The sequence below is a fragment of the Bos mutus genome, chromosome 3 (genome assembly GCF_027580195.1).
Source record: "Bos mutus isolate GX-2022 chromosome 3, NWIPB_WYAK_1.1, whole genome shotgun sequence".
In the NCBI taxonomy this organism is placed as follows: Eukaryota; Metazoa; Chordata; class Mammalia; order Artiodactyla; family Bovidae; genus Bos; species Bos mutus.
The window spans coordinates 20,201,671-20,229,614 of NC_091619.1; the positions used below are offsets into that span (position 1 = coordinate 20,201,671).

Sequence of the window (27,944 nt, forward strand, 5' to 3'; positions counted from 1 at the left end):
AGTTTGTGTTTCAACTGCTGGTTTCCTGCTTCAACTGGGCCACATCATAGAAACCTTTCCAAACTGCCATTTCAGCCTGTGATCTTTCCCATGTTCCAGTAAAACTGTACAGAAAGGCACCGGGAGGCAGGGAGGGCTTCAGGGGGTCTTTATTAAGTGATGCTTTAGTCTCAAGTCTCTGCCAGGGACTGGAAGTGGGAGTGACCCCACTCCCCCTAGGCTGTCCCAGACTTGCCTTCTTAGAGGAAGGATGCAGGAAGCCTGCTGTCCCGAGAACAGCCTGGGAAGCTGGGCTAGCACTGGGGTGGGGAACAGCAGAGCTGAGACCCCCCTCCCTCAACCCCCAGCCCACGCTATGTGTGCAGCCCAAGGTGGGAGGGGCCGAGGAAATCCTGGCCAAAGCCTCCTTCATGCAGCCCCGCTCTTGTGGCTCCACTCACTGCCCTGAGCTATCCATGATCTCTGCTCTCACATTCACCTTGGCACTCCAAAAGCTAGCCCCACGCTCGGCTCCCCCAGGCCTTCAGTCCTGGGGAAGGACAGAAGTAGGGAAGCCCGTTAGGGCAGAGGACACCCAGCCAGGCAACTTCAAGGGGCCTCTCCTTTCTGCTGCCCATCTGAGTTCAGGCCCCTCCCTCAATAGTAAGGGGGGTGGTGGCCTCAAACTTTGCCCCCTCTCTTACTGGCACCCCACTCTGTCCCAGCCCAGAGCACAACACACAGTGACCGGGGGCTGGTGGGCACAGGAGCTCTCCCTGGCACACAGGCCAGACTGCCTGTAGCTGCTGCGGGCCTGCTCCCTGCACTGGAAGCCAGAAGAGGGGAGACAGGAAACGAGTGGGGCAACGGTGTGCGGCCCCCGCAGCAGGAGGAGGGGATCCAAGCCCTGCCCTGCTGTCGGTGCCAGCAGCCCCAGGCCCCTCTTCCTTATGAGTCCCCAAGGCTCCAGAGCTGCCTGTCCCTGCAAAGGGGGATGAGAGGGGCGGGTGGTCCTTGAGGAGAGGAAGGGTCTGCAGAGAACCACCCAGACACCCGGTGTTACCCAACTCTGCCCCAGACCCCGAGGGCCCCAACTCCTGGCACCACCCACCCTGCGTCTTGGGTGAGGAAGGGCCCCTTCTGCTGTCCCTTCCCCTCAGAGGTCCAGGAACCACTCCAATCAAACAGACACCGCACCTGCCACCTGCCCCTGGGGAAAGCAGGGGGCTGAGGCAGGAAGGCTGGCTAGGGGCCCACAGGCCTCTCCTGCTCCAAGCACTTTCCTTGCTTTCCTGACGTTGTCTTGGCAACAGGGGGACCCCGCCCTCCCAGCTGGCTCCTGGGCCCTCCCTGCAGCCCGTGTGCAGCTGGGCTTCCTTCCTGTGTGCGTGCGTGAGTCTGCGTGTGGTGGGGTGACTACAGGTGGTGGTCCTGGCTGCCAGGGAGGGCAGGAGAGATCTGGAGTCAGCCCCGCTGCAGGGCCTGGGGCTCAGTCTCAGCCAATCTCCTTCCACTGCTTGTAGAAGTCCAGAACATTCTTGATGTCCACACTGGCATGTGCAGCGGCCTGCAAGGCTGCCTGTGGAATTGTGGGAAGGACAGACTGAGGAGGGCCTGACCTCCTAAATTACAGGACAAGTCGTTGAGGGGCTGGGGAAGGGGTAGCGGAAGAGGAAAAGGGCAGCTGTCTGGTCTGAGGGAGTCGACTCCGGTACCTCTTCCCCACTCCACTCTTTCCCGAACCACCCCGTAACCCACCTGCATAGGGCCTGAGAGCGTGCTAGGATTGTCCAGTGGAAGGCCTGTGATGATGGTCACCATGCCGCTCGGGTCCTCCTCACCTGCTCCCTGGGCCAGAGTCAGCTGTTTGCAGCTGTCCAGGATCTTATAGAGCGTCCTGGAGCGGGGAGGGGAGGGGGAAGGAGGGCCAAGTTCCAGCATTAGCACAACACTGAATACCCCTTGGAAGGAAAGTTATGACCAACCTAGATAGCATATTCAAAAGCAGAGACATTACTTTGCCAACAAAGGTTCGTCTAGTCAAGGCTATGGTTTTTCCTGTGGTCATGTATGGATGTGAGAGTTGGACTGTGAAGAAGGCTGAGCGCCGAAGAATTGATGCTTTTGAACTGTGGTGTTGGAGAAGACTCTTGAGAGTCCCTTGGACTGCAAGGAGATCCAACCAGTCCATTCTGAAGGAGATCAGCCCTGGGATTTCTTTGGAAGGAATAATGCTAAAGCTGAAACTCCAGTACTTCGCCCATCTCATGCGAAGAGTTGACTCATTGGAAAAGACTCTGATGCTGGGAGGGACTGGGGGCAGGAGGAGAAGGGGACGACAGAGGATGAGATGGCTGGATGGCATCACTGACTCGATGGACGTGAGTCTCAGTGAACTCCGGGAGTTGGTGATGGACAGGGAGGCCTGGCGTGCTGCGATTCACGGGGTCACAAAGAGTTGGACACGACTGAACGACTGATCTGATCTGATCTGATCTGAATACCACATCCCCAGGGCAGAAGGGAAGCTGGGATGGGGAGGGGCCCAGGAGACAGAAAGAGCTACCAGGCAGCTCGAAGCAGTGGGTTCTGGGAGCTGGCCTGGAGGATGAGCTCCAGGAACCAGGCAAAGATACGATGAGGGAGGGCCCTGCGCCCAAGGATCTCAGGACCGCAGGGGCTCCAGAGCTGGGGTGACTTCTCATTGCCTCTAGGGTGAGATCCACAGAGGCACCTGGCCCCAGGCTGGTCCTGCTGCCTGTGACTGGATCTCTGGCCCTATCCCTCTCTCCTGGGGCGTGCCCACAGAGGAGCAAGGCAGGCAGCGTATATGGGGTTCCAGGGGCACAGGCAGAAATGTTACCAGGCATCGGCATCCTGCCTCTTCAGCTTATGCCGCTCAAAGCTCTTCCCCGCCTCTCTCTGGCAGCGAATGTACCTGCAGGGAGATGGGAGAGTGGCAGGGGCAGGGGTGTGGGGGTGCCCAGCTCACACAAAGTGGGCCCTTGTGGCACAGAGACCCCGTGTCATGGGAGGGGAAGGGGTTTCTCCCATGTCACAGGTCCGTCTGGAGCCATTCTAAGTGGCTCCCCAGCTGCTGAGCCCCGCTTGTTCCTCCTCCTGATAACATCACTTCTTTGATTCCTCCCTGGGGAGGAGCTGGGTGGGGAGAAGCAGCGGATGCTTTTCAAGTTAGTGCTTCTGGAGACAAGGTCCAAACAAGAAGGCTTTGTGTGGCTTCCTGGCCAGGCAAGGGCAGATGCAGAGGAGGGTGGGCCAGCCAGCAGAGAGCGGGGAGCTCTCTCCCTCCTCCCAACACCCAGTGCCTAGTCCTCTTCTGGCCCCAAAGGCCAGAAGGAAGGGCCTGTGCTGGGCTGAGCACCTACACGCTGCCACCCCTCACCCCTGAACCGTGGGAACCCCCTGGTCAACCTGATCACCTAAAGCAGGAGAAACTCCTGCAAAAGCGCCCATGGCTTGAGTTGGGGGCTTGCTCCCCTCTCCCCACTGACACTGATCCCATGTTTGCCCCAGAGGCAGATGGACAGCAGGCCAATGCTCCCCAACAGGGCTCCTGGCTCCTCCAATCATTGTTTATTTCAGCACCTAACCCCCTGACTAATAATTATATCCTTGGCCTCCTTCCCCAGGCCGTGAGCCAAGTGTGAGCAGGGACCACGAGCATGTGTCTTACACCAGGAACACACAGGCATCTGTGCTGACCTGGGCTCAGGACAGGTCCAGCCAGGCCTGCACTCACCTGTTCCCTTTTTTAAACTCTGCCTCCAGATATCGGATCCCATCCCGGGCCCCTGGGTGTTCCTTCTTCAGCAAATCCAGGCCATCGATCACTGGCGGACATGGTGAGGGTGGGGGAAGGACAAAACAGATGAGCTCCGGCTGCTGTGATGAGAGCTCTGCAGAAGCACCTGCGCTCGCTCCAGGACACACTGCAGCCCCCATAGGAGCCCCGAAGGTCTGACTGACCTCCTGCCAACAGTGCACTTGGGAACTTACCAACTGCTTTCCCTCAGATTTTCTCACCTGCTTCTCCCAACCTCCTTGTAAGTCAGGGTTTGACAGAGATGGTCATGCCCCCTTCACAGATGACATGACTGAAGTTGAGAGAGGTGGCTGGACTTGACCAAGGGCACTGTGTGTGAGCTGGGCCTGCATAAGGGCCTCTCAATCCCCAGCCAGATTCTCTTTCAGCCTTACTCTGTGCCCCGACCTCTCCAATGCACTCACCTGTCCTTGGGATGATGACGATGAAGCGGCCACTGGTGGCCAGCTGGCGGATGACAGGGAGGTGGTGGCAGAGGGCCTGGGTGTCGGGGACGAGGTAGGGAGACATTGCTGACTGTGCCTTGGGCTGCTGCAGGCTCCCTTCCAGCTGAGAGACCTCAAGCTGTTGAGAGAAGGCAGGGTCGGGGGGGAGCTGTGTGCGGGCTGGGTTGGGGGAGAATGCTTCTCAAGGTGGCTCTTACGGGACTCCTCCTGCTGCCATTTCCTACGAATGGCTTCAGAGGAAAAGTAGACAGGAACAATGGTTAAGAGGAAGAGAAGGAAAAGAGAAGTAAAGGCAGGACGGGAGCACAAAGGCTCAGTGACCAGTCGCAGTGGGGGGCAGTCTACGAGGCTGAGGGTAGTCAGGGCGAGGTGGAGGGCCACAGCGGGGACTTCAGGCAGCAACAGGTCAGGAGCAAAAGCAGTGCTGGGCCCTGGCTTCCTACCTGAAGTCGTAGCTGGGCCATGTCTCTCATCAGCCTGTTCCGCCGAGCTTCCTCCTGTGCCTACAAAAGGGGGAAAGAAACAGGTGTTAAGCTTGGGACAAGGAGCTGGGGGAATATTCCTTTCTCCAGTGATCAAGAATTCCAAAAGGGATTCCTCAGGTCTGGAATAGGTACAGCCTTATATAAGTCAACTCTCTATTGCTTCTGCTAAGTGAGGGGAAGGTAGGCGTGGGAGCCAAAATACCACTCTGGTGCAATCCGAACACCTCCCATTAGCAGCCCACGCCCCCAGGAAGGAAAGGCGGGGCCAGCACCTGTCTGGTCTCACCTCTGGCCCCCTCATCCTCCCTTCCTCCCAGGGAACACCATTCATGCAACCCCTCACTTTCTGTCACCATCCACCTGCAAACTTCTTCCAAAATCTACAGCTGCAGCCCAGACCTGACCACTCCTGAGTTTGAGAAGTATATACCCAACTCAACAGCCCGATCTGCTTCTCCAAAGCTGCTTCTAATCCTCCCATGTTCCCCAGCTTGCTAAATAAACCACCATCTGTCAAGTCAGAAAGATAACCAGCTTCGACTTTTTCCTCTCAGCCCCAGAAGTTATCAGCCTCCCAGTCCTGTCAACTGTACCTCCTTTAAAAAAAAAAAAAAAATTCACGCACACCCCTTTGCATCCTTCTATTTTCAAAGCACAACCCTAGCCTAAGCCAGTACCCCCAACCTAGACTATTAAAACCACCTTCTTTCTGCTCTCTGCCTCCAACCCATTTTCTCTGCTGACAACCAAAGAAATCTTTCAAAAACCATCCGTGGTCCACCATGGCCCTGACTAAAAGCCCCGTGATGGTTTTCCTTTGTCTTCTAGATGAATATGGTCTAAAGATGAAATTAAGAATGGGGACTTATTCTAGAAGACACGGGGAACCATTAAAGACTCTCTGATGAACAAACTGGCATCATCAGAGTGAGGATTTAAAACAATAACCTGGGATGTAAGCCTCCTCCTGATCATGAGAAGATGCCAGACAAAGCCATGTGAGGGTCACTCCACAGAGCAGCTGACCAGTACTCTTTAGAAGTGTCAAGATCATAAAAGACAAGCAAAGACTGAGGAGACATTAATAATCAAATGTAATGTGGGATCCTCGGGGAAAATAAAAAAAGAGATTTGCAGGAAAACTAGTGAAATCTGAATAAAGCTTGTAGTTGACAGTACTGCACCAATCCTATTTTCTTAGTTTTGGTAATTATACTATCGGTAGGAAGTGTCCACCTCTTACCCCCGTCCAGAGTATCCCCTTTGAGAAACACTGGTAGAGAAAGGAAAGAAGGGATGCGGAAGACCGGGCGATGGGGAACAAGGGGTTCCCTAACCCAAGCAGACATGAGAGCCTGGAGAGCAGAGCAGCGGCCCCCCTGGCCTGTGGAGAAGCTGAGCCCCCAGAGCAGCTTAGAACAAGGACAGGAGCCAGATCTTTCCAATTCCAGGGCCCTGGCTCAGCCGCCCACACCTCCCTCTGACATTCTGTGCATCCTCGCCTATGAAGTGAGGATGCAGGCACCTGAGATGTCGCATGCAAAGCAGCTCTGCACACGGAGAACTCGATACACGATGGGAGGTGGCAGTATGACAAGGAGCCGCTGCTGTCACCACTGGGAGCTGAACCCCTTAGGGTGGAAACCCTGCCTCGGGTGGCGCAGGATGCAGTCTCAGCAGGCAGTGTGGCCTGGCTCCAGAGCGGCCTGTGGGTCCAGCAGCACACCAGAGGGGCTCTCAAGTACTCCCCGCCCCCAGGAGGAGTCTTCAGGAGTTCTAGGCCAAAGGAAATGCCTGCAAACACTCCACATTTTCTGAAGCTGTGTAACTTCCCCATAATTATTTTTGTAAGGCCCCTTGTTTTCCCCTATGGGATAGGAATAAAAGTCTTAACATAAAAAGTTAGTTTTTAACAAAATGTGCTTGCTTTTAACACAGCAAGGAAGGGAGTTTCTGGGGAGCCAGTGCTGCTTCCCATCTGCAGGAAGGGGGTGCTCAGAGGTGGGGGAGCCTGTGGATGGGGAAAGGAAGAACACGGGGGAGGAGACTGGCTTGAGATGAGGAAGCCCTGGGCTCACCAGGACACACGGGCTGTGTTTGCTGTGCCAGACACCACCACCCAAATGTGCCGGTGCCACTGAGCTGGGGCAGGACAACACGCCAGGGCTGCGCAGGCCCCAGAGCCCGGCTGCTGCCACAAAGCACCAGCACCACAGGACACAGGCCTGTCTTGTCTGCGGCTGTAACTCCCAGGCCTAGGCTACTGATACACAGCAGATTTTCAGTAAATATCTGTAGAACGAACGACTGAATGGGAAAGAAATCACAGAGGCCGCCTCCTACCCTTCGGGGCTCCTGTGGGATGGGAGGTTCCTGCATGGTGTTTGATGCAGGAACCTCAGTCAGGGAGCATTTGCTGAGCACACACACTGCCTAATACAACACGCCAAGTGCCTGACGTTCACTACCATGCCTTAGTCACAACAACCCCATAAAGCTGATTGTACTATTCCTACGTAACTGATGAGGAAACAGGTTTAGCAAGGTTAAGTGACTTGCTCAATTCAGACTGGGAGGTGACAGAAATGGCCCTCAATCCCCAGTCAGTCGAGATCCAGCGGCGGTGCCAGGCTGCCCCTGCTCAAAGCACCTCTCACTCCCCATCTGCCCTTACTTCTCTCCCGGCCCTCTGGTCTCCCCAGGCTCGGTCTCTGTTGCCCTGGCCCCAGTGACCAGGTTCTTCAGTTGAGGGCCACAGCATGTCTGAGCCTCTGGCCGTGGTTTCTCAGTGAGCCTGTGGGAGCAGAGCGGACAGGGAGGGGCAGCCTGACTCACCATGCGGAACTGGGCCTGGGCCTGCTGCAGCAGGCTCTCCTGCTCAGACTGGGCGATGCTGACAAAGATGCCGACCTCTGCGTTGAACTGCAGGATGCTGCCTTGCAGGCGGGCAACGAAGTGGCCAAAGCTGCGTATGCAGCAGATCCGCACGACTGTCTGTGGAGACACGGGAGCCAGCCTGGCTAAGCAGAGTCTGCCAAGCTCACCTGCCCCCGCCAGGGCTCCTTCCTCCTCCCCTCCCCGCCCTCCGCCAGTCCAGCCCCCTCAGCAACACGGGCTCCCTGCAAAGGCCTGAGGTGTATAGGGAGAAGAGGAGCACCGAGGCCCAGAGCCTGTAGCTACCAGAAAGAGAGGGACCACACAGGGGGAGGAGACTCTGAGAAGGACTGGAGAAGCAGGACTCAGGGCTGAGAAGAGAGACAGCGACAAGGCCACATGCTGGGAGACACGAGACCTGGGTTCTCATGCATCTCTCTCCTCTAGGGCTCGATCCTAACGTGTACAACGAGAGGACAGACTACGTCACCATTTCCAACTTAAGTTCTTGGTCAGCAAAACCCTTCTTTCCCAATCAAACAAAAGTCTTAACCTAGAGTGCTAAAATATAAAACAGAGCATAAAGCCAACCTGCTCTGGCTGGAGAAGGAGAAACCAAAGGGCGTGTGTGTACTGTGTGTGTGTGTGTGTGTGTGTGTGTGTGTGTGTGTGTGCGCGCGCGCGCCTGTGTGCATGGTGCTGGTATGCCAGTCCACTTGGCTTCCCTCTGCTGCCCCCGGACAGCCCATGTGGTGACACAGACTCAAGGGTGAAAGTCTCTGGACTAAATGGGCAGCACATTCCCATCCAGCTCCAACCTTCTCTGTGTGCTGTTCAGCTTAGAGGAGGCTGGGCTCAGAAGAGAAACGAGATCAACAGAGATTTTAAAGCCCTAATAATTTACTCGTTCTGTCCTCTCCAAAAGGTGGGGAAAGGGGAAGATGGCTTGTTCTACAAAGGGAGACACTGTGGATGGACATCCTGCCAAGAATGACAGATGGTTCACTGAGTGAAAAAGGACTCAGAGCTGCAGCCAGGGACATGCTCCATGTCTGGATAGAAGGGGTGCCAGCCTGCCCCCCAGCCCCACCCCCAGCCCGAGCTCCTGCTTTGCTACTGAATCTTCAAAGACAAAGCCTGTGGCACGAGGAGTGCCGGCCTCACCTCCTCTAAGGTGCTGAGCAAGAGCCGAGCTGTATCAAAGCTAAAGCGTCTGTGGGCCGCCCGGAGGGGAGGCAGGTTGCGAAGGGCCGTGTCCTCTGGGAGCAGCAGGCTAGATGGGAGGTCAGGCAGTTCACAGCCTTCAAGCAGCTCCTGGACCTCAGCACACAGGGCCAGGCCTGGGGAGAAAAGAGGACACATGAGGCCCCTGCGCTGTGAGAGCCCCCGGTCGGAGGGACACAGTGCTTCCCTTTGGGAACTCCCAGGCAGGACATACTCCTTGGACAGAAGGTGGGGAGAGATGCAGGGAGGAAAGGAGAGATGGTCCACAGGGCCGTCAGGCAGAGATTTAGGAGACCAAAACTGGAAGGGCTAGAGGACCGCTCGGCAAGCACACTCCCTGGTGGCCCAGGCCACCTGCCCACAGTGGGGCAGTGTCCGGGCAGGGAACGAGAGAAGCCCAGACCACAATGACTGCTGTGTGTTAGGGAGGTGACACAGTGAATCGCATTAACCTCCTTACCCTAAGCGCCAGGTTACCAGGGGGGTAGGGGGGTGGGGGGGTCCGTGGCCAGTGAGGGAGAGGGGAAGGGAGGGCAGTGCCAGGGACTCACTCACCAGATTCTTGGAGTTCGCCAGCAGCTGGCAACAGGTTCAACAACACAGACAGGCGGTTCCACAGACTTTGAGAGCTCTTGAGAGAGAGAGACAGAAGAGAAAGTCTTTAGCTGGGGCAGTACTGGAGGCTGGCAGTGAACCACAGAAGCACTAGATTTGGGAGGCCTAGGGCTATGGTCACATGCCTAAAAGCGTTAACAAAAAAATTAACAAAAGTGGGGCTTACAGAGGACTTGGAAAACAGGAAGGAATGAAGAAGGGGAACCCTGAAGCTTCGGTGAGCTTCATCAGCAGTTGAGGGCTTCATGAAAAGGGAAGGTGTGAAACCACAGGAGGAACTCTCTGGTTCACGGTAATGGAAAAAGCTAGAGCGCTGGAAGAAGCGTCTCTCTAGCACAAACTTCTCCTTTCAGCCCTCCAGGTGCACACGGGGCCAGCTCTCTGGGGAAGCGGCCTGTACCGCCGCCATCTTCACTTCACCACCCTCGATGACTAACGGTGACTGACTAGCTGTTTTCAGGCACAAGCACACGCCCCAGGGTGTGCCTGGCCCTGACCTAACTCTCTCTTTGAGGGAAGAGGGCAACTGACAGGGAAAAGGGTCTTCCACAGCAGGCAGGTCTGCTTCTGGAATAAAACCACATTGAGGAAAAGCCTCAGAACACCAGAGGCTTGAGATGAAGACTCTGAACCTGAGAAGGTAAGGAGGCCGCCATCAACCCAGCCAGCCTCCATGGGCGCCCACCTCTGACACTGCTCGCTCCAGCTGCAGAACTCTCTAAGCCACTTCCTTGCCCATAGCAGCTGTGCCTCGTCTGTGCACCCTGTCCCTGCCTAGGCCCATCTCTCTTGTCGCCACGCTGTGCCCTCTCTTTTCTCTGGGTGCTGATGTTTACCTACCAAGGTTAGCCCTTGAACATGTATTTTCACCAACATTACTCACTACAGCCGGCATTATGCCTAGCGCTGGGGACACAAAGCCGAATAAGCAGCTTTCTCACTTTCCCAGTCCACAAGACTTGTATCCCAGCCCAGGCCACAGGCTCTTTGAGGGTAAAGGTCATGCCTAAGCCTAGCCTGTAAAAAGCATTAGGATTCAGCACACAACAGGTACTTGACAACACCTTTTGCCTGCCCAGCCCAGCTGAGGGGATTCCCACGCCCCGCTGAGGCTGGCCCAGCCCTCCCCTCACACCCTGGGACCTAAAGAGGGCAGTGGCGTGGGGTGACGCACCTGCGCACACACAACGATGAGGTCGGGGTTGGTCCGCAGCCAGTCCAGGAAGACTTTCACAGCAGGGAGCAGGCCTTCGGCCATCAAGACCTGCAGCTTCTCCTGGATGCTCCGCTCGTTCCGAAAGGAGCGCCCACTGGACTCGCTTCCCTCCGACTCCGAGCCCTCTTCAGAGGCTGGGAGTGGGAGACAGAGAACTGGGATGAGCAACTAGCAGACATACGGCAAGACTTCAGCTCTGAGAGGCGCGTGCGCCCACCTGCCTGGACTCTTCTGAAGAATTCTGACGTGAGAAGAGAGGAATGAGATTCCGGCCTGATTTCTCTAGGTCCACTAACTGATTGCTTTTAAGCCAAGAGCCTCGTGCCTTTTAAAATACGAACTAATTTGTGAGATCTACAGCTACTCACTCAACTGACATCTATGATGTGCTCATTCTGTGCAAAAGGCAGGGCAGACAGAAAGGAGCTACAGGTAGGGTGAAAAAGGGTACAGAATTTAAAACTACTTCCAGCTCCCAGCTCTGTAAGCCTGCAGGTTAGAACACGACACAGGTCACACTCCACCTCTGAGCATCAGCCTCCTCATTTCTTTTACTCATTCAGTAGTTCCTAAGCCCCAGCACTGTGCCAAGCCCTATGTTTGGTAATGGGGATACAGCAACAGACAAAACATGGACTGCCCTGCCCTCAAAAGGCTCATGGTACTGGTGGGCACACATACAAGCCAACGGACATCATCACTTGAATGGGAAAGTGCTGGAAGCTGTGGAGGTATAGAAGCTACAGGAGACCACAGGAAGCTGACCCTCGGAGGACTCCCACACCAAGTGATTCATAAGGCAAAATCTAGAAGGCAAGTGAGAATCAGCCAAGCAACACACTCAGAGCAAGAGAGGGAAAGCATGTTCCAGGATAAAGGAGCATTGCACAAAAGCTTAGTGGGACAGCATTCAGAACAGGGATGATGACTCTCCCACCACAAGACTGCCGTGGGAACTTCCCTGGGGGTCCAGTGGTAAAGACTCAGTGCTTCCAATGTAGGAGGCACGGGTTCAATCCTTGGTCAGGGAACTAAGATCCCACATGTCACAAGGTGTGGCCAAAAAAACTAAAAACACAAAACAACAACAACAAAAAACTCGTAAGAAAAAAAGACTGCTGTGAAAGTTAAATAAGCCAAGACCCTAAAAAGTGCAGCCTGATGCTTGCACAGTGTAGACGCCACAAATGCTCGTGGCCGCTCACCAGGTGCTCCCTCTGCACCTCAGGGGAAGGCCCTCAGAAGAAATGTCTTGTTCCAATCTACCTGCCCTCCTAGTGGGTGCTGGATTTTCTAGTTTCCAGGAGCCCTGGCAGCACCTGGGATAGCACAGGAGAAGTTGTTGCTACAGTGTTGTGTGGGGAGGAAAACCCCAAACCCACAGGGCAAGGTGGGAATGGGAGGAGAATAGGACCACAAAATCAGCTGGGAGTTGAGAATGACCAAGTGAGCAGGAGAGGGGATCTCCAGGGAAAAGCTCCTGGGCCACACTACAGGCAGAGGCCGGAAGCAAGGCAGCAAGGGTAGGGATGAGAAGTACTCGGAGAAAAGAGCAGCCTCTCTCAAGTGAGTGCTGACAGTACATAGGTGTGGACCCGCAGGACAATGGAGAGAGGCCCACATACCTGGCTCTGAAGGCTTGTCCACATCTCCATTGACACAGCGCCTGAGGGTGGCCGAGACGGGTGCTTCAGTGGTGGGCTGGAGGAGCAGGTTGCTGAAGGTGGGGGCCAGTCGGAAGCAGCGTTTGGTCTGGAACATCTGGGTGGACATGGCTTGTAGATTGCTGGCAATGCTGGCCTCGCTGGGGCCCAGAGGCCCATTGAGGGATTCAGGAGCCTCTGACCTGGCCCGAGATGGCTCCAGGGCTGGGGACCGTGTCCCGTCCTCATCCTCCATATCTTCCAGGTCTGATCGGGACTCTTGACTGTTCATTTCTGAATCTGTCTCAGCGTCAAAAGCTGTTCCCCCACCTTCAAGACTCTTGTCGGAGCCACTGTCCGAGCCCTCACTGGCCCGGGCCGAGTCATGGCTTGAGTCCGAGTCAAAGCCTTCACTCAGGTCACTGTCATCACCTGCTTTGGGTGGGTGGCGGCGGCGGCGGAGGCAGGAGAGGCGGGAGAACTTCCGACTCTTTCTGACCTCACCCTCTGGAGGTACTACAGGAGGAGGCTCAGGCCCCGGCTCCTCCTCCTTCTCCAAGGGTTCCCTGGACTCCGGTTCATCTGTGGAAAGAGGAGGGTCAACGCTGGGACACTGGCAGGCGTTGACAGCCCCCACCCCGCCACACCTGTGTTCCCCTCCCAGGATCCCCACACCCCATGCTAACCTTTCCACAGCCACAACCCCCCCATCCCTGTACCTGTGCCATCGCTCTGGAACGCCGGGACGGGATTCTCGCCCTCTTCCAGCTCAGCTTGCAGCCGGATGTTGACGTGATTGACGAGGTGGGAGAAGAGGGCCAGGGTGAAGGCAATGGCTGCACTGTACTGCTTGGATCCTAAACCCAGGAAAGCCAGTGTTAGGGGCTAATGGCCCTGAAGAGTAGGAAGCACCATTAATTCCAACCTCATCTCACCTGTTCTCAACTCTCCCAAGGATTTAATTACCTCTAAAAACTTTCTCTAAGGTAAAAAAAGATTTCTCAGGTCTCTGCACTCCCACCATGTAATGTGCAATGTGTCAGCTCATCCTGCTTCCTCTTGTCCCACCTCATCCTGCCCAGCTCTGATGTGTTCACACAGGCCCCTCCCCAGCATGTTCACACCCAGTCCCGTCTCTCCCTCCCTTCCATCCAACCTTGCTCTACATATACCTCTGGCAGAAACTAACTGCCCCCGGCCCCACTGCCACCAAGTCTGAATTCCATCTGGATCAACAGTTAAGCATCTCAACCACTGTCTGCCTTGGTCCCAGACAAGGGTGCATGTATCTGTGCGTGTGGGAGGGTGGAGGGGGTGGGAATATGCTGTTGCCTTTGTTTGTTCACTAGGAGCTCCTTCAGGGCTCTCTCCTACAGGCAGAGACACAGGTAGTGAAGGGACTACTTGTGGAAGCTACTTTATGGATAAGGAGCTGCAGAAAAGGGTAGTGAGGATCCCAGAAGCCAGTGGGAGAGAAAAGAGGGACATAGGGAGAGTTACCTGCTCTCTTCAAGCTGTGCACCCCCATAAGGCAGATGATGACCATTTGAAAGATGAGAAGATCCGGGAGGAAAGCATATCCACTCTCATACTCCTCCTCATCCTCACTGGCCAGGCTGAGGTTGGGTGAGGAGGGCAGGTAGAAGAGACAGAGGTTGAAGTCCTCCAGGACTGACTGGCAAAGTGATGTCAGCTCTGAGTCCACGGAGCTGTGGAAGCGCAGGAGTAATGGGAGGTCAGTGATGGGGGCTGAGGCAGGCACAAAGAGCTGGGAATACAGGATTCAGAGAAAAGACTATGGGATCCTACAAGGGAGACTTCAGAGAGGAGGAGGGGGACTCAGTGCTGGCTGATCTCTAAAGCAGACAGAATAACACGGGAAGGGCAGACATACAGTGGAAGGGATGTGGGTGGGCTTCCCATTCGGCCATTCCTTCAACTTCCAGTAAGCGCCTAATCTGCCAGAGGGTGAGCCACCCAGAGAATGGGCATGGAACCTAGGGTGAGACAGTGAGGGATGCCGAGAAAGGACTAACCAGCTCAAGAATTTCCAATTGAGAGACAGAATTCACCAGCCCCCGCCCTCCTCTCCAAGTCCCCTGCCATAAAGGAGCCACTGTGGACGGGGCTCCCAGGACACAGTTCTTGCTCACACTCTCTTCTACTCACCTGCTTTTGGGCTGCAGGAGGCTTTGCAGATACATAAAGTTCACCAGCAACCTCTTAATGTCTTTACATCTGAAATAAGAGGAGCCCAAGGTAGATGGCGAACAGCTCCCTGTGGTCCTACTGCACAAACTGCAGGAAGACCCCCTCTTCCCACAGGCCCCGCTCACCGCTTCTTGCTGGGAGAGAGTTTCCGAGTCTCACACTTCTTCAGCTGGTGGTACATTTTTGCTGCCTTGTCATACAGCCGCTTGAGGTTTCCATAGGCCCCCTCAAAGGACACTTCCGACTGAATGCTGAAGGAGACAGAGGTGAGCTACTGAGTCTTGGCAGAGGAGGAGAGGGGAAATGTCAGTTTTCCAGGGATTTAGGAAGCACTGTTTTTCTTTTAAATATTTATTTCTGTACTTAGCTGCGCCAGGTCTTAGTTGTGGCGTGTGAGATCTAGTTCCCCAACCAGGGATCGAACCTGGGCCCCCTGCATTGGGAGTGTGGAGTCTCAGCCACTGACCATCAGGGATGTCCCAGGAGCACTGTTTCTAGTAAATACAGGCTGCCCCCAGCCGCCTCTTTCACATACAGACTGAGGGTGAAAACCATCTTTCCTAATAAAACCACACACATACAACTTTCAGATTAATCAGAGTAATGATGACATCTGTATCTCCTCTGCATCCAGATATGGGACAATTAATCCCATTCAATGTTACAAACATAACTTAGTCACCATCGCTGAAATACACTATTTTTCATCTTTTTAAAAGCAGAGCACTTAATAGGTGGCATTTAACAAGCATTAAGGGTATTTACATATTCTATTTTAGTTAATCTTCACAATATTCATTCAAATGCAAATATATACTGAGCACCCCACTCTGTCAGGCACTGCACCCTCCTACTGCCCACATGTACAGACAAGGGAATGAAGCCTGAGAGATCGAGTATAATGCAAAGGCCACACAGCTAAACACAGTACCGCTCAGTCTCCAACCCCGACCTCCCTACCACAAAGACTAACAGCATGCTATACTTTTTAAAAATGTCTTGTTGTTTGAAATGTCTTTTAAAATTTTTTTATTATTTTTTTTTTCCTCTGGTCATGCCCCACGGCATGTGGGATCCTAGTTCCCCAAACAGAGATTGATTCTGTGTCACTGGACCACCAGGGAAGTCCCTGAAACATCCTTGAACTATAAAAAGCAAGGTACAGAAAAGAAGAAATACATGTTAGAGGTGAATGAAATACAGCTATTCATTTTCTGATATTCCTCCCACTGAGAAGTGGGTTCTATGTCACCTTCCTTTCAACCTTGGCAGGGGGGTGGGGGTGGGAAGCAACGACCATTGAAAAGCTTTGGCCGAGAACGCATTGTAGGAGTGACGCCACCAGTTTCCAGGCCCAGGCCTTAAGAGACGTGCAGACCCTAGTTTCAAGTTTCTTGGGTCATTATTTGCTGTTGGGAGTCCTGAGCCACTATGTAAGAAGTCCATCTACCTTGAGGAAGATACCACATGGAGAGGCCCCAAGACTAAAAGGAGAGGGAAAGGGGTCCAGATAAGCCAATTCTCCAGGCACATCAGACACCAGACCAGCCGAATACCACTGCCTGACCCTAGACAGTGCCACCAGGAGGAAGACTGCCAGACTGACCCTAGGCAAATGCCTAACCCACAAAACACGAGATATAACTGTTTAGGCATCGTAGAAGAGGACCTTAGTGGGCACCTCCCAAACCTGGATGTACTTGGCTCTCTGCAAGTGACTCACCCTAAATCATAATTATGAATGTGATACGGGATCCAGGACAAGAAAGGGGGGCATTCCCTGGAAGGCATACAAGGAATGGGAAAGATTCAATGGGAGGGTAGAAACCTGGTAATCATATGTAAGAATAAATACACAAATAATAAATGCAGGAGAAGGTGGAAAAAGCTAACCCCGTTACACCGTTGGTGGAAATGTAAAGTGGTGCAGCCGTTATGGAAAACAGTATGGGATTCCTCAAGAAACTAAAAACAGAATTGCCTCATGATCCTGCAATGCCACTCCTGGGAGTATACCCAGACAAAACAGTAAGCCAAGCAGACACACGCACCCCGGTGCTCACGTGCGCGCACACTAGGTTGTCCTGGCTGTGCTTAACTCTGCGGAACCCCAGGCACTGTAGTCTGCCAGGTTCCTCTGTCCGTGGGATTCACCAAAAAAACGCAAGAACACTGGAGTGGGCTGGCATGCCTTTCTTCAGGGGATCTTCTTGATCCAGGGATCAAACCCACACCTCTTACTTCTCCTTCATTGGCAGGTGGGTTCTTTACCACTGGTGCCATGGCAGCACTATTTACAACAGCCAAGTCATGGAAACAACATAAATATCCATCTACAGCTGAATGAATAAAGACAGGGCACACATATATTATACTATGTAACGGCCTACTACTCAGTCATAAAAAAAGAATGAAATAATGCTATTTGTAGCAACATGGATGGAACTAGAGATTATCATGCTCAATGAAGTAAGTCAGAAAAAGACAAATGCCATAGGATACCACCTGTATGTGGAACCTAAAATATGCCACAGATGAACGTATCTGTGAAACAGAAACAGACTCACAGACCTAGAGAAGGGAGTTGTGGTCGCCAAGGGGAAGGTGGGGGAGGGATGGACTGGGAGTTTGGGGTTAGCAGATGCAAAGTATTGTATACAGAATGAATAAACGAGGTTCTCCTGTACAGCACAGGCAACTATGCTCAGCATCCATCCTGTGATAAACCATAAGGGAAAAGACTATAAGAATGTACAGGACTTCCCTGGTGGTACACGGGATAGCAATCTGCCTGCCCAGGCAGAGCATATGGGGTTTGATCCCTGGTCCAGGCATTTGTAGCTTCCACATGCTCCAGGGCAACTGTGCCCTTGTGCCCCAACTACTGAGCCCACACGCCTTAGAGCCTGTGAGCCACACGACTGAAGCTCACACGCTCCAGGGTCCAAGAGGCACACCTACTGAGCCCACATCTGCAACTCCTGAAGCCCACGCGCCGAGAGCCTGTACCCCACAACCGGAGAAGCCACCGCAACGAACTGTCCAGGCACCGCAACTAGGGAAGCCTGCTCGTGGCGACAGACCCAGAGCAACCAAAAGTAAAATTTTTAAAAAGGTATATATAACCGAATCACTTTGTTGTACAGGAGAAATTAACCCAACATTGTAAATCAACTATACTTCAATTAAAAAATAAATAAAAATACAGTGCCTGATCTAGAAAAGGGCAAATATTTATTGATACTGAAAAAAGGTTTCCTTGACCAGGTGAATCAAGGACCACAGCCTGGAATTCTACGGCAGAATTAGGTATCGTAATTTACACTTCAGTAGTCGATCATTTAAGCTATAAGACCACCTTACTCCCTCTGGGCCTTGAAAGCCAATTCACTATGTAACTACCGAGACTGCTTTGGCTTCTCAGGTAGACGCTGGCCCTCATGAGGTGGCAACAGTGCGCTTCCCGGCAGTCCACGTCTCACTAAACTTTAATCAAAGCCTTTTCACTTACCTGTCAGTCTCACGTGCGTTTGGTTACGGTGACTCAGTAAACTAAGTCTAACCAACTGTGGGTGCCCTGAAAAAACTGTGTTTTGTTGTTGTTTTTTAATTCTAAGAAATAAGAATGAGATCCAGGGAAGCAGTAATCCACCCTGCTAAACTGATCCCCCCATGCTGTCTGTCATGCCTGTCACTTCATGACACTAAAGCTCTACAATTTGAAGTTCTTGTCAGAGGTTACTTTGGTACGATTTTACCAACTGCATCCAATTTATCTCCTTCTTCGGGAAGGTAGCTACCCTGTTAGCTTTCATGATAGCAGACAGCTACATGAGCTGCCCAAGTGCCTACAAATCCAGGCGGCTGTGTGAAAAGCAGTAGGGCTGCCAGGAAGCAGGGTCCCTGAGGAGGCTCCCCCGGCCTCACCATTCTCCCATCTGTCTTCCTCAGGAGCTAGAGAAGGGAGAACGGAAAGAGAGGACAAAGCAGGAACTGTGCAGACGTGAAAGCTGGGAAAGAGCTGCCAAACACTCACCAGCGCAGGTAGCAGTACATGGCTTCCACATTATAGTACTTGCTGCCTGCAAGGGTGCCCAGCTGGTTGAAGGGCATTCCTGGAGAGAAAGAGGAGTCACACAGTCTGTGGCCACAACACTCACTGAAAGCTGCCGGCCCAACCCATGCTGAGCATCAGAGAACTCATGTGGAGAACAGTGGCTCTGCGGGAGACACTGGTCTCTCAGGTGGTCAGCAGCTAATCCTGTTCCCCCAGAGGGTTATTGATTCCACACTCACGTCCTACCAGTCTAATCCCACCTGGCCCTCAGGGACTCAGCACTGACGGGTGCGACTCCTTCAACAGCAGCTGTGGCTCTTCCAACACTGACTCAACTCCTGGAACCCTCTCATCTTGGCTCAGTCTCTTGCCTTTGAGTTCTCCTTCTGACATGCTAGTCCCCATCTCTTCCTGTAATTTAGCCTCATCTCTTCCCTCACTGTGCCTCCATAGTGGCAGCTGAAGCACAGTCTCCTCTTTCTACAGAGACACCAGACATGAGGAAGCCATCTTCTTTCCCTTCTTTTCTACCTCCTTCCCTCTTAGTTCAAGACTCTCCCATTTCTCTTCCTCTTCCACCATCTTCTGAGTGTGTGTTACTTGGGAAAGAATTCAGAACCAACGTGAAGTATGAAAGAACTGAGTGAGGAGGACCTAGAGGGAAGTGAGTATACCTGCCTGCCATCTCAACACTGTTTTCCTCTTAGAAAATGCTGCTGGGTTGGGAGGCCCCAGTGGGGAGTCCACTTACCAATCTGAGGAGCTACTGACAGGGCTTGGTAGTAAAATCTCTCAGCTAGCAGCTCAGTGTCTACGCCAGCTAGTTCATTCTGATACCGTGCTGTAAGGAGGGGGAGGAAGAAAAGAAATACGATAATTCCATGCTTCAGAAAACACCTCCCCTAGTTTGGAAGTCCACTCTAGAGAGCTGTAATAGGAGCCTGGGAGGAAGATACCTGAGCTAGAAGGCAGGCTGTTTGGGTCTCTGGCACAGTTGGAAGTCTACATGACTATGGGCAAATTGTTCAACTCTCACTTCCTTGCTGGTAGGTCCAAAACGTAAAGAATATTTAGTGTTTGTAAAGAGGCTCTTCTTGATTATCTCTTCCCAAGGAAGGGGAGCTACAGCATATATTAATGCTTGAAATGACTTCTGATATTTGGTTCTGGAATTCAACTGCTCAGTTCTAGAGAGAAGACATTACTAATGACACTAGGTCAATCTACTGTGAAGCAGCTGATTCTGTGTGTGTGTGCACACATGTGCCTGCATCTGCTCACTCATGTTCTACTTTTTTCAACCCTATGGGCTACAGCCCACCAGGCTCCTCTGTCCATGGAATTTTCCAGAAAAGAATACTCGAGTGGGTTGCCATTTCCTCCTCCCTTCTCGACACAGGGACCTGCACAGTCAGACGGACTCTTTACCACCTGGGAAGCCTGATTCTCCCCGTGCCCCCACCTGTAAAGGGTTCAGGAGTGGGATAAGGGCAGGGAGAGGCACCTCAGGTCAATTACAGATAATGCATCCAAAAGCCACACACCAGGAGCCTAACAGGACTACAGGTCTTTGTCTATCAGGATTAGCGACTCAGGAGGCATAAAGCAAGAGTCCTTTTCCATTCTGAGAAACATACTTCAGGTAGGTAAGTCCTCCCTGAGGTCTAACCGTAATTCCCCTAGGAATCTATGAAGAAAAAGAAAACTCCAAAAGAGGACATCAAATTAAAACCTTCCGAACTTACTACTAAAACCAGGTTATCACCCTGACTTTCTTAAAGCACAAAGACATTTTCCCCTTCTTCTTGCATTCACTCATCCTTTCTGACTCATGGAAGAACAGTGAAGAGAAAGAAACACTAAACAGACTGGAGGGAAAAAGTTATCAGAGCCCAAACTACTCCTCCTGCCCTCCAGTCGCTTAAAGGGTGGTACCAACAATTTGAACAGCTGGAGCCTGTCGTGGAGCCCCAAACAGAGACAAATGAAAGGTTCTGATTCTTACACAAATCCCCCAGGTACACCAGACATCGGTGGCATGCCATCTGTGCCCAATCCATCTCCTTCCCTGAGGCAGACACTGGCTTCTTACATCCTGAGAAAGAGAGAGAGAGAGGTTTATAAGCGCATTCTTCTGATCTTACCTCTGGAAAACACCTTTCCTAGGTGGAGAATGGAGATCAAGAACCCAGGTCTAGTTCTGGAGCCCAGCCTTATGGGGCAGAGATGACGCCCATCCAAGACACAGGCTCACAGGTGGACAGAGGTAGGGACAGAGGCTCCTGGGTAGAAGTCATTCACAGGATAGGAAGGAACTGGAAGAGACGGTCTAGGGTCCTCAACCTAGGACAGCTGCCTGGGGAAAGGTCATGTGAAAGCTCATCACAGGAAGGTTACTAGAAAGGAAGAAGAAGTGAAGTCAAGTGTAAGTATGTGGGTGACTTGGGGAGCTACTCCCCACCTAAGGGTAAAAAGTTTGGGTAAAGATGGGAAACTTGCCTAGGAAGAATGGCATATAGATGAGGCCAAAGGAAATGCTGCCTTCTGCCTGGCGGAGGAGGTCACGGAGAAGGCAGCCTGTTGAAGAGCCCATCCGTGGAGGAGACTTGTCTGACCTGAGGACAGGTGGTGGCCAGAGCCACAGATGCCTGGGCTCTCACTGCTCCCTTTACCCAGGCAGCCCTGGGACTTCAAAGCGCTTCAGCTATTTGGGAGGCAGTTCTTCTATGTGCTAGGTACTGATCTAAGTGTATCACAAGGCCAACTGAAGTGATCCTCAAGGCAACCCCAAGGGGTAAGTTACTCTTATTACTTCCATTTTACAGTTAAATCAAAGTCACATAACAGGTAAGTGACAGAGTTGGAATCCAAATGACAATCTGGCTCGAGGCCATCCATGTATCCCTTGCACTTTGCAGACACTCTCCTAGGTATGCAGCTCCCATTCTGAGAAGCCCTCCCCAATATTTACTATAGAGACGTTGCTGAGTTGGCTGAATGAGAAATATCTGTAAGGAGATAAAGTTGTTTGGGAAGTAATTCTTTGAAATAAGGGTTCGTTATCTTCGTTCAGGCTATGGACCCTCCTGGCAATCTCATATGACACCTATGAATTCTGCCTTGGACTAACATTGCTTTATTTTTGGCCATGCAGCTTGCAGGATCTTAGTTCCCTGACCAGAGATCGATCAGGGTCCCGGCAGTGAAAGTGCTGAGTCCTTACCTCTAGACCACCAGGAAACCCTCCATTGTTTTGTTCTTAAGTGTTTCAAATGGATAAAACAGAGTGCCTTCTGATCAGAGAATGCTGCCACACAGTGGCACAGACATAACCTCCATCTCTGACCCAGAATGTCTTTCTGCTGGTGAGGGGAGGGGCAGGGGGCTGGGGGAGGGCAGGAGGTATGAAGAGCAAGGGGAGTTGGAGGAAGCGGGAAGAGGGAAGAAGCTCCAAAGGATAGTCAAAACTGAAGAGAAAACCATCAACTAGAGAAGGAGGTAAACCATAGCTCCAGTACCTCAGAAAATAAAGAAGAGATTTGCACTATCTTGAAAGACTGTCCATGATTTTCCCAATATTTCTAAATACTGTAGTAATTTCATCAAATACTAGGAAACAATTTCTAAAATTAAAAGAAAGTGCCAGTCAAATCCAACTGGGAGAAAAAAAAATGCTATCAATATCATCTTCCAGTGCCAGACTTCCTCTAGATCATTCCATCCCTCCCACTGGCTCTACATCAGTCTATAACCCCAAACTAAAGAGGCCTCTCTCTTTCCTTAAGATCTTTACCCCAACTCACATGCTTATTTGGTTAAATCCAAATTTCATGAAGCATTTGTATGTCTTCTAGAATCTTCACAGCCTGGCTGGGTCACAAGGTACATAGATACTGAGGGATAAGAATGCCAAAGTAGAAACAAACCAACTTGCTCCTCCACCCCACCTTTCAGATTTCACTGACCTATGAGGGGGTCGGTGACATGGGTCCAGTCGATGCAGCATTGCAGTTCCAGCTGGTAGTGAGACTGGATATAGAGAAGGAGATGCTGGTAGAAGCCAATACCAGCAACCAGGTGTGTCCTGTAGGCACATTCCAAGGTACTCCGGCTGTGGATATGCTGGAGATAGGGAAAAAGAAGGGGCCAGTTAAGCAGCAAGATCAGAGTTCTGCTCCCCTGTCCCTAATCTTATTTATCTCACTGAAGAAATAAACATATCTTTTTGGCTCTGGAAACTGGATAAAGTCTGGAACTTTATCCACATCTCCTCTTACTCACGAGTCAACCCTATACCCTTAGATCTCCTTCTCTGGTCTCCTACCTGGGGTCAGGCTCCCCTCCTCTCCTAATCCTAATTCTATATGACTTCCTCCCTCCTTTCTATCGCTTCCTTGATATCGCTACCTACAGCCATGCTCTGGGCCAGTTGCCTAGCTTTCTTTTCATTCCTTAGCTTCCCCTCTTTAGACAAACTTCTTTCCAAGCTCTACGACCTCCCCTTGAAAAGCCAAAGTTGCTCAATTGTGTCTGACTCTTTGTGACCCCATGGACTGTAGTCTGCCAGGCTCCTCTGTCCATGAAATTCTCCAGGCCAGAATACTAGAGTGGGTAACCATTCCTTTCTCCAGGGGACTCTTTCCAACTCAGGGATCTAACCCAGGTCTCCTGCACTGCAGGGAGATTATTTACTGTCTGAGCCACCAGAGAAGCCCTCCACTTACCTTTTTGTTAGTCTTGATAAGCTGGATAACTTCGTAGTATACCTTTCTCCACAGTAGCTCCTCAGCCTTCCTCCCATAGTCCACCGGGTGCAGGAACATAAGCTTGACGCAGAGCTCACGCAGCCTATGAGGATGTAGAGAAGCCTGAGAGGGACTGGCCATCCCTTCATGCGGGACACAAGAACTGAGGGCAAGAAGGCACCTGCCAACACCCCAACTGACAGACATCTGTGTCTCCCATTAGACATCCAGGCCCACTCAGTAGGACACAAGACAAGCAGTCCTAGAAGGCAGTGGAGCCCCAAGATACAGGCAGGAGCAGTAAGAATCTTAACAATCTTCATCTTCTTCCCTTGCACCATTCTCTCCTTTCTACTCAGCCTCTGTATCTCTTTCTTTCTTTCCTTATGCAGTAGAGTCAACTCCCCCAACTCAAACACCACTCTAATGGCACCGGTCTGTTAGATATAGAAGCTGCAGAAAGTGAGGGATCCCCTCTCCCTCTTAGGAAGGCCAGATATGTCACAGACCATTTATGTACCATGAAGTCAGGAGATAAGAGAGAATATGTCTGTATATGACAGGGTTTCAGGTGTAGAGGAAAAGAGAAACTCTAAGGATGTGTATAGAGTCTCAGCTTACTTGTTCCTCAGGCTAATGTTCTCCGGTTTGAACACTTCTTGATAAGCGGTTTTGTTGCAAAGGATGAGGTCAAGTCGATGCACAGCCTCCACCACAGCCCTGCAGGGAATCACAGGCAAACAACCCTTGAGCCATGTATATGGTCCATATACTAATCTTACAGGAAAAGCTACAGAATTAGGGGTAGGGAAACCAAATGGCTGCAGGTTGAGCTCCATTCAAAACAAGATGAACAGAGCCTCCATCTTGATACATCTGCCCCCTCAGAAGATGTCTGGCAATGCTGAAGACATTTTTGATTGTCACAACCCTGGGGAGGGGAAGGAGAGGCGCTGCTATTGGCATTTAGTGTGCGCTGCTAGACACCCCACAATACACGGGACAGTCCACCATCGTAACTATCATGCTGCCAACACTGTCGAGGTAGAGAAACTCTGTGATATGGGAAGGCAGGCTCTCTCAATGGAAAGGGCATAGGCTCTGATGCCAGGCAGAAAATCTAGGGTTTGAATCTGGCTGTGTCTTACTAACTCTATAGTTTTGGGTGAAATTACCTAACCTCTTTAAGGCTTAGTTACCAATTTATAAAAATGGAGATAAGAGTAGTTACCTCAAAGGGCTGTTGTGAAGAGTAAATGAAATAATTTAAATACAACACTGGTATATAGTGAGCATTTGATATATACTGGTGAAATGAATTATTATTATTAAAAGGCTGGCTTATTATCAGATATAAAGGAAAAGCATTCCTAACATAAAATTCCGTTCTGCAATAATGGGGTAAAAGAAAGGGGAATGAGAGTGTCCCTGAAGTTCCTAAAGTCTCCTGGATTCTGCTGAAGCAAACAGTTGTTTTAATATAGAGTACAGTCTCTAGAATCAGACAGCCTGGGTTCAAATCCTAGCTCTACTTCCTACCAGTTATACAGTCCTGGGTCAAATATTTAACTTCTTTATCTCAGTTCTCTCATCTATAAAATGGGATTAGTAACATCACTTATTTTATGCAAATTAATTAATACATAAAGCATTCATAACAATGCCTTGTACACAGTAAGTGTTTAGTAAGTGTTGGTTTTCATCCTGAGGATACTCCAGGCCTTAAGAGAAAAATTCAGGGCAACTCTGCAATGGATGGCCAAGAGGTACCTAAGTAAGTATCATCTCTGGAAGGGAAAAACCCAGAGGATGACAGACAGCAGCTGTGAGAACAGATGAATCAGGCACTGCTCTTGGACACAAAACAACTGAAAAATAGTGAGTTACAATTCCTAAAATAGTCCAAAATGGATTCAGAATACTGAAACGTGCTCCTGGGCCAGGAAAAGTGGGCCACAGCAGGCTAGCATCTTGTGGTGGCTCAGTCGGCACCCTAAAAGCTGTCCTGTACTTGGGAAGTGATCACCAACACCCAGCTGAGTGGGTAGGATGGTAATCAAGGCCTTCTCAAAGACAATCTTAAGAGCCCAGCATTTCTCCAAACACCTCCTGGGCTGCCTAGAGATGGAAGCCAAGCTCTTTTAGCCAGCCAGGCTCTCAATGCCAAAGGCAGCACCAGGCGGCCATCAGTGATATGCCAGTTTCGTCCCCAGGAAAGGGCCATGCACAGATCTGGGGCGGGGGTGCAGGGGGGAGGGGGGCGCTGTTTTCATGGATAGGCCCCACAGCCTTCCTTAAGATTCTCAATTCAAAACCACTACTCCAGGGAGTTCTAATTGCAAGCTCTTACACCTTAGAGGACTCCACACTTTCTTTTACATTTCCCATCAGACCATAAGCTCCTCCATTAAACTGTAATCTCATTTAGAACAAAAACTGCAAAAACCAGTCTTGTGTCTCATTCACTACTGTAATCTTAGGTCAAGCACAGAGTTAAAGAAGAAAAACATGTTTAAAACATTTTTTAAAGTAGTTAAAATTTGCCTAATTATTAATAATTGGTGCTTGCATCCCTTTCAGCATCCCTTTTCCAGCTGCCTTTTCTGAGGAGCTTCAAACATTTCAGAATTTCATTTCTATAAACAGACTGTGGGAATTTCCCAAATTTACAGAAGCTCCAATGCCAGTTTCATAGCCCAACAACATATTTACCTTGGGCCGAGAAATCAAACTTTCTTCCCCCATTTCTTCCCACCAATCACCACTGCTATAATAAACGATAGAAAAAGATGTGCTGCCTCACATTTCCACCCTACCCAAAGCCAACAACGCACAATTACCAGCAGAGACCCCTGTGCATACATGTAAGCCACACATGCAAACGTATCAGCTTAAATCAGTCAGTTCTGTGAGGGCAGTGGCTTGAGAAAAAACAAGATTTGAGAATGATAAGAAGGATGACCAAAGCCATTTCCAAAAGCTGGAGACAAGAGAGGAATCTCACAGACACTGCCCACGCTCTGTCTGACAGGCAGCACTGACACTCGGCAGCATGAGGAGGCACACGTGCCACTCCAGTCTCTTCACCCGCCCGGAGACCGCTTGGGGCAGCCCACAGTGGGAGCCCAGAGGCTGAGGGCTTGGATCACGTTTCTATTTTTGGAGCAGCCGATACTCCCCTCTGCCTTCTGGCTTAGGAAGCCAGACCAGGCAGGATGCCTACACAAGGGAGGAAAAGACAACATGCTCTTGACTCTTTCACTGCCAAGATGGGGCTCATGGCTCTGACGGTAGTCTTCTCATGCAAACACCTCTGGTTCCAGAGCCTTAGCCAAATTAAAACCCCAAACTCCTAACTTCCTAGTAGAAAGTGGAAAACTCAGTTTGGTCTCTATGTGTCATTCTATTTTTGATCCACATCCAGAACCCGTGTTCTAGCTGCCCCACACAAAAATATCCTCCACTCAGGGCAGGAAATGTTCACCCCGGCCTGTTCCCAACAGAGGGCTGAAAGGCTGAATGAAGATGTTAAGGAGCGTGAGTGGCACTGTGGAAATGAGAAACCAGGAATGGAGTTGCCTGGCAAGAGACCGCAGTCATGAGGCTGGAAGGAAAGCAGGGCTCAGGAGTCCCCAGGTGCCCGGAAACGGGCTCCGATGACCTACGAAAACTCTGGACTCAAAGTCCTTCACCTCCCTTCCAGTCTAACACAAATAATTTTACAGCCTCTTTATTTTCATTCAGATTCCCAAAACTCGGAGCCCTAAGAGACCTAAAAGCCTATCAAATCCAGATCTCTCCTTTTAAGGATGAGAAGACTAAGGCCCAAGGTCACACAGTGAACGGCAAAGCAAAGACCTCTCTTGATTTCAGTCCAGGGCTCTTCCCTGTAAATCCTTACAGGGTTCTACGCACTATTCCCTTCCGGGTTTTTCTCCCATCTGTGACCCCACCTTCACCTTCTCAGCCCCCGCAGTCCCAATTTCCACCTTCTTACCCCAAATCCGCAAAGCTCGGTGCCCGTCCCAAGCTCACTGCGGAAGAGATTCCCTCCACGTGCTTCCCTCCCAACCTCCCACCCACCCAATTCCTTCTTTCAGCTCAATCCCGGGTTACGCGGCCCCGCCCCCTTTGCTCCCTCCAAAATTGCACCCTCTTCCCTCACCCATACCCCAGCCCGGCACCGGAGCCCGCCTGTCCGGGAGGCCCCGCCTCTCGCTGTCCCCCACTTCCCTTGGCGGCTGCACTCACGCCGTGGCCCCTCTCACCGGTAAAGCCGCTTAGTGTGGAGGACCTTTGCTTCAGGCTCGCTGCTCTCCCCTGTGGGGGGGCCTTGGCTCATGATGCCCGGGCCCAGGGGTGGCTCCCGGTCACAGGCCCCCGCCACCCACCGCTACTGCCACCACTGCTGTCTCCGGCCGTAGCCGCAGCCGCCGCCGCCGCCGGCCCTGCTCGGCCGCCATCGCTGTGAGGCGGCTGACCGCGACAGCTCCTCCTCCGCCTGCCAAATCTCGCGATAGCGGCTGCAGGTGGCGGGCCAGTGGCCTGCTGCTACCAAATCTCGCGAAACTCTTTTTCCCTCCCAGGAAGTTGCCAGAACTAACT

At 51.7% G+C, this 27,944-nt stretch overlaps 1 protein-coding gene across 1 annotated transcript; it reads right to left on the reverse strand.

Moving 5' to 3' along the window:
• Positions 1 to 133: 133 nt before the first annotated feature.
• On the reverse strand, positions 134 to 27,844 carry SMG5 (SMG5 nonsense mediated mRNA decay factor). The gene is made up of 22 exons (XM_070367340.1): positions 27,608 to 27,844; positions 23,961 to 24,059; positions 23,319 to 23,442; positions 22,560 to 22,716; positions 20,600 to 20,689; positions 19,346 to 19,435; positions 18,574 to 18,652; positions 14,663 to 14,788; positions 14,496 to 14,564; positions 13,827 to 14,035; positions 13,046 to 13,183; positions 12,309 to 12,908; positions 10,642 to 10,817; positions 9,408 to 9,483; positions 8,793 to 8,968; positions 7,590 to 7,748; positions 4,713 to 4,772; positions 4,228 to 4,387; positions 3,740 to 3,830; positions 2,843 to 2,917; positions 1,738 to 1,876; positions 134 to 1,558 (listed from the first exon to the last, which is right to left on the reverse strand). Exons 1-22 carry the CDS (start codon positions 27,679 to 27,681, stop codon positions 1,475 to 1,477), a joined length of 3,051 nt encoding a protein of 1,016 aa, XP_070223441.1. The 5' UTR covers positions 27,682 to 27,844; the 3' UTR covers positions 134 to 1,474.
• Positions 27,845 to 27,944: the final 100 nt, after the last annotated feature.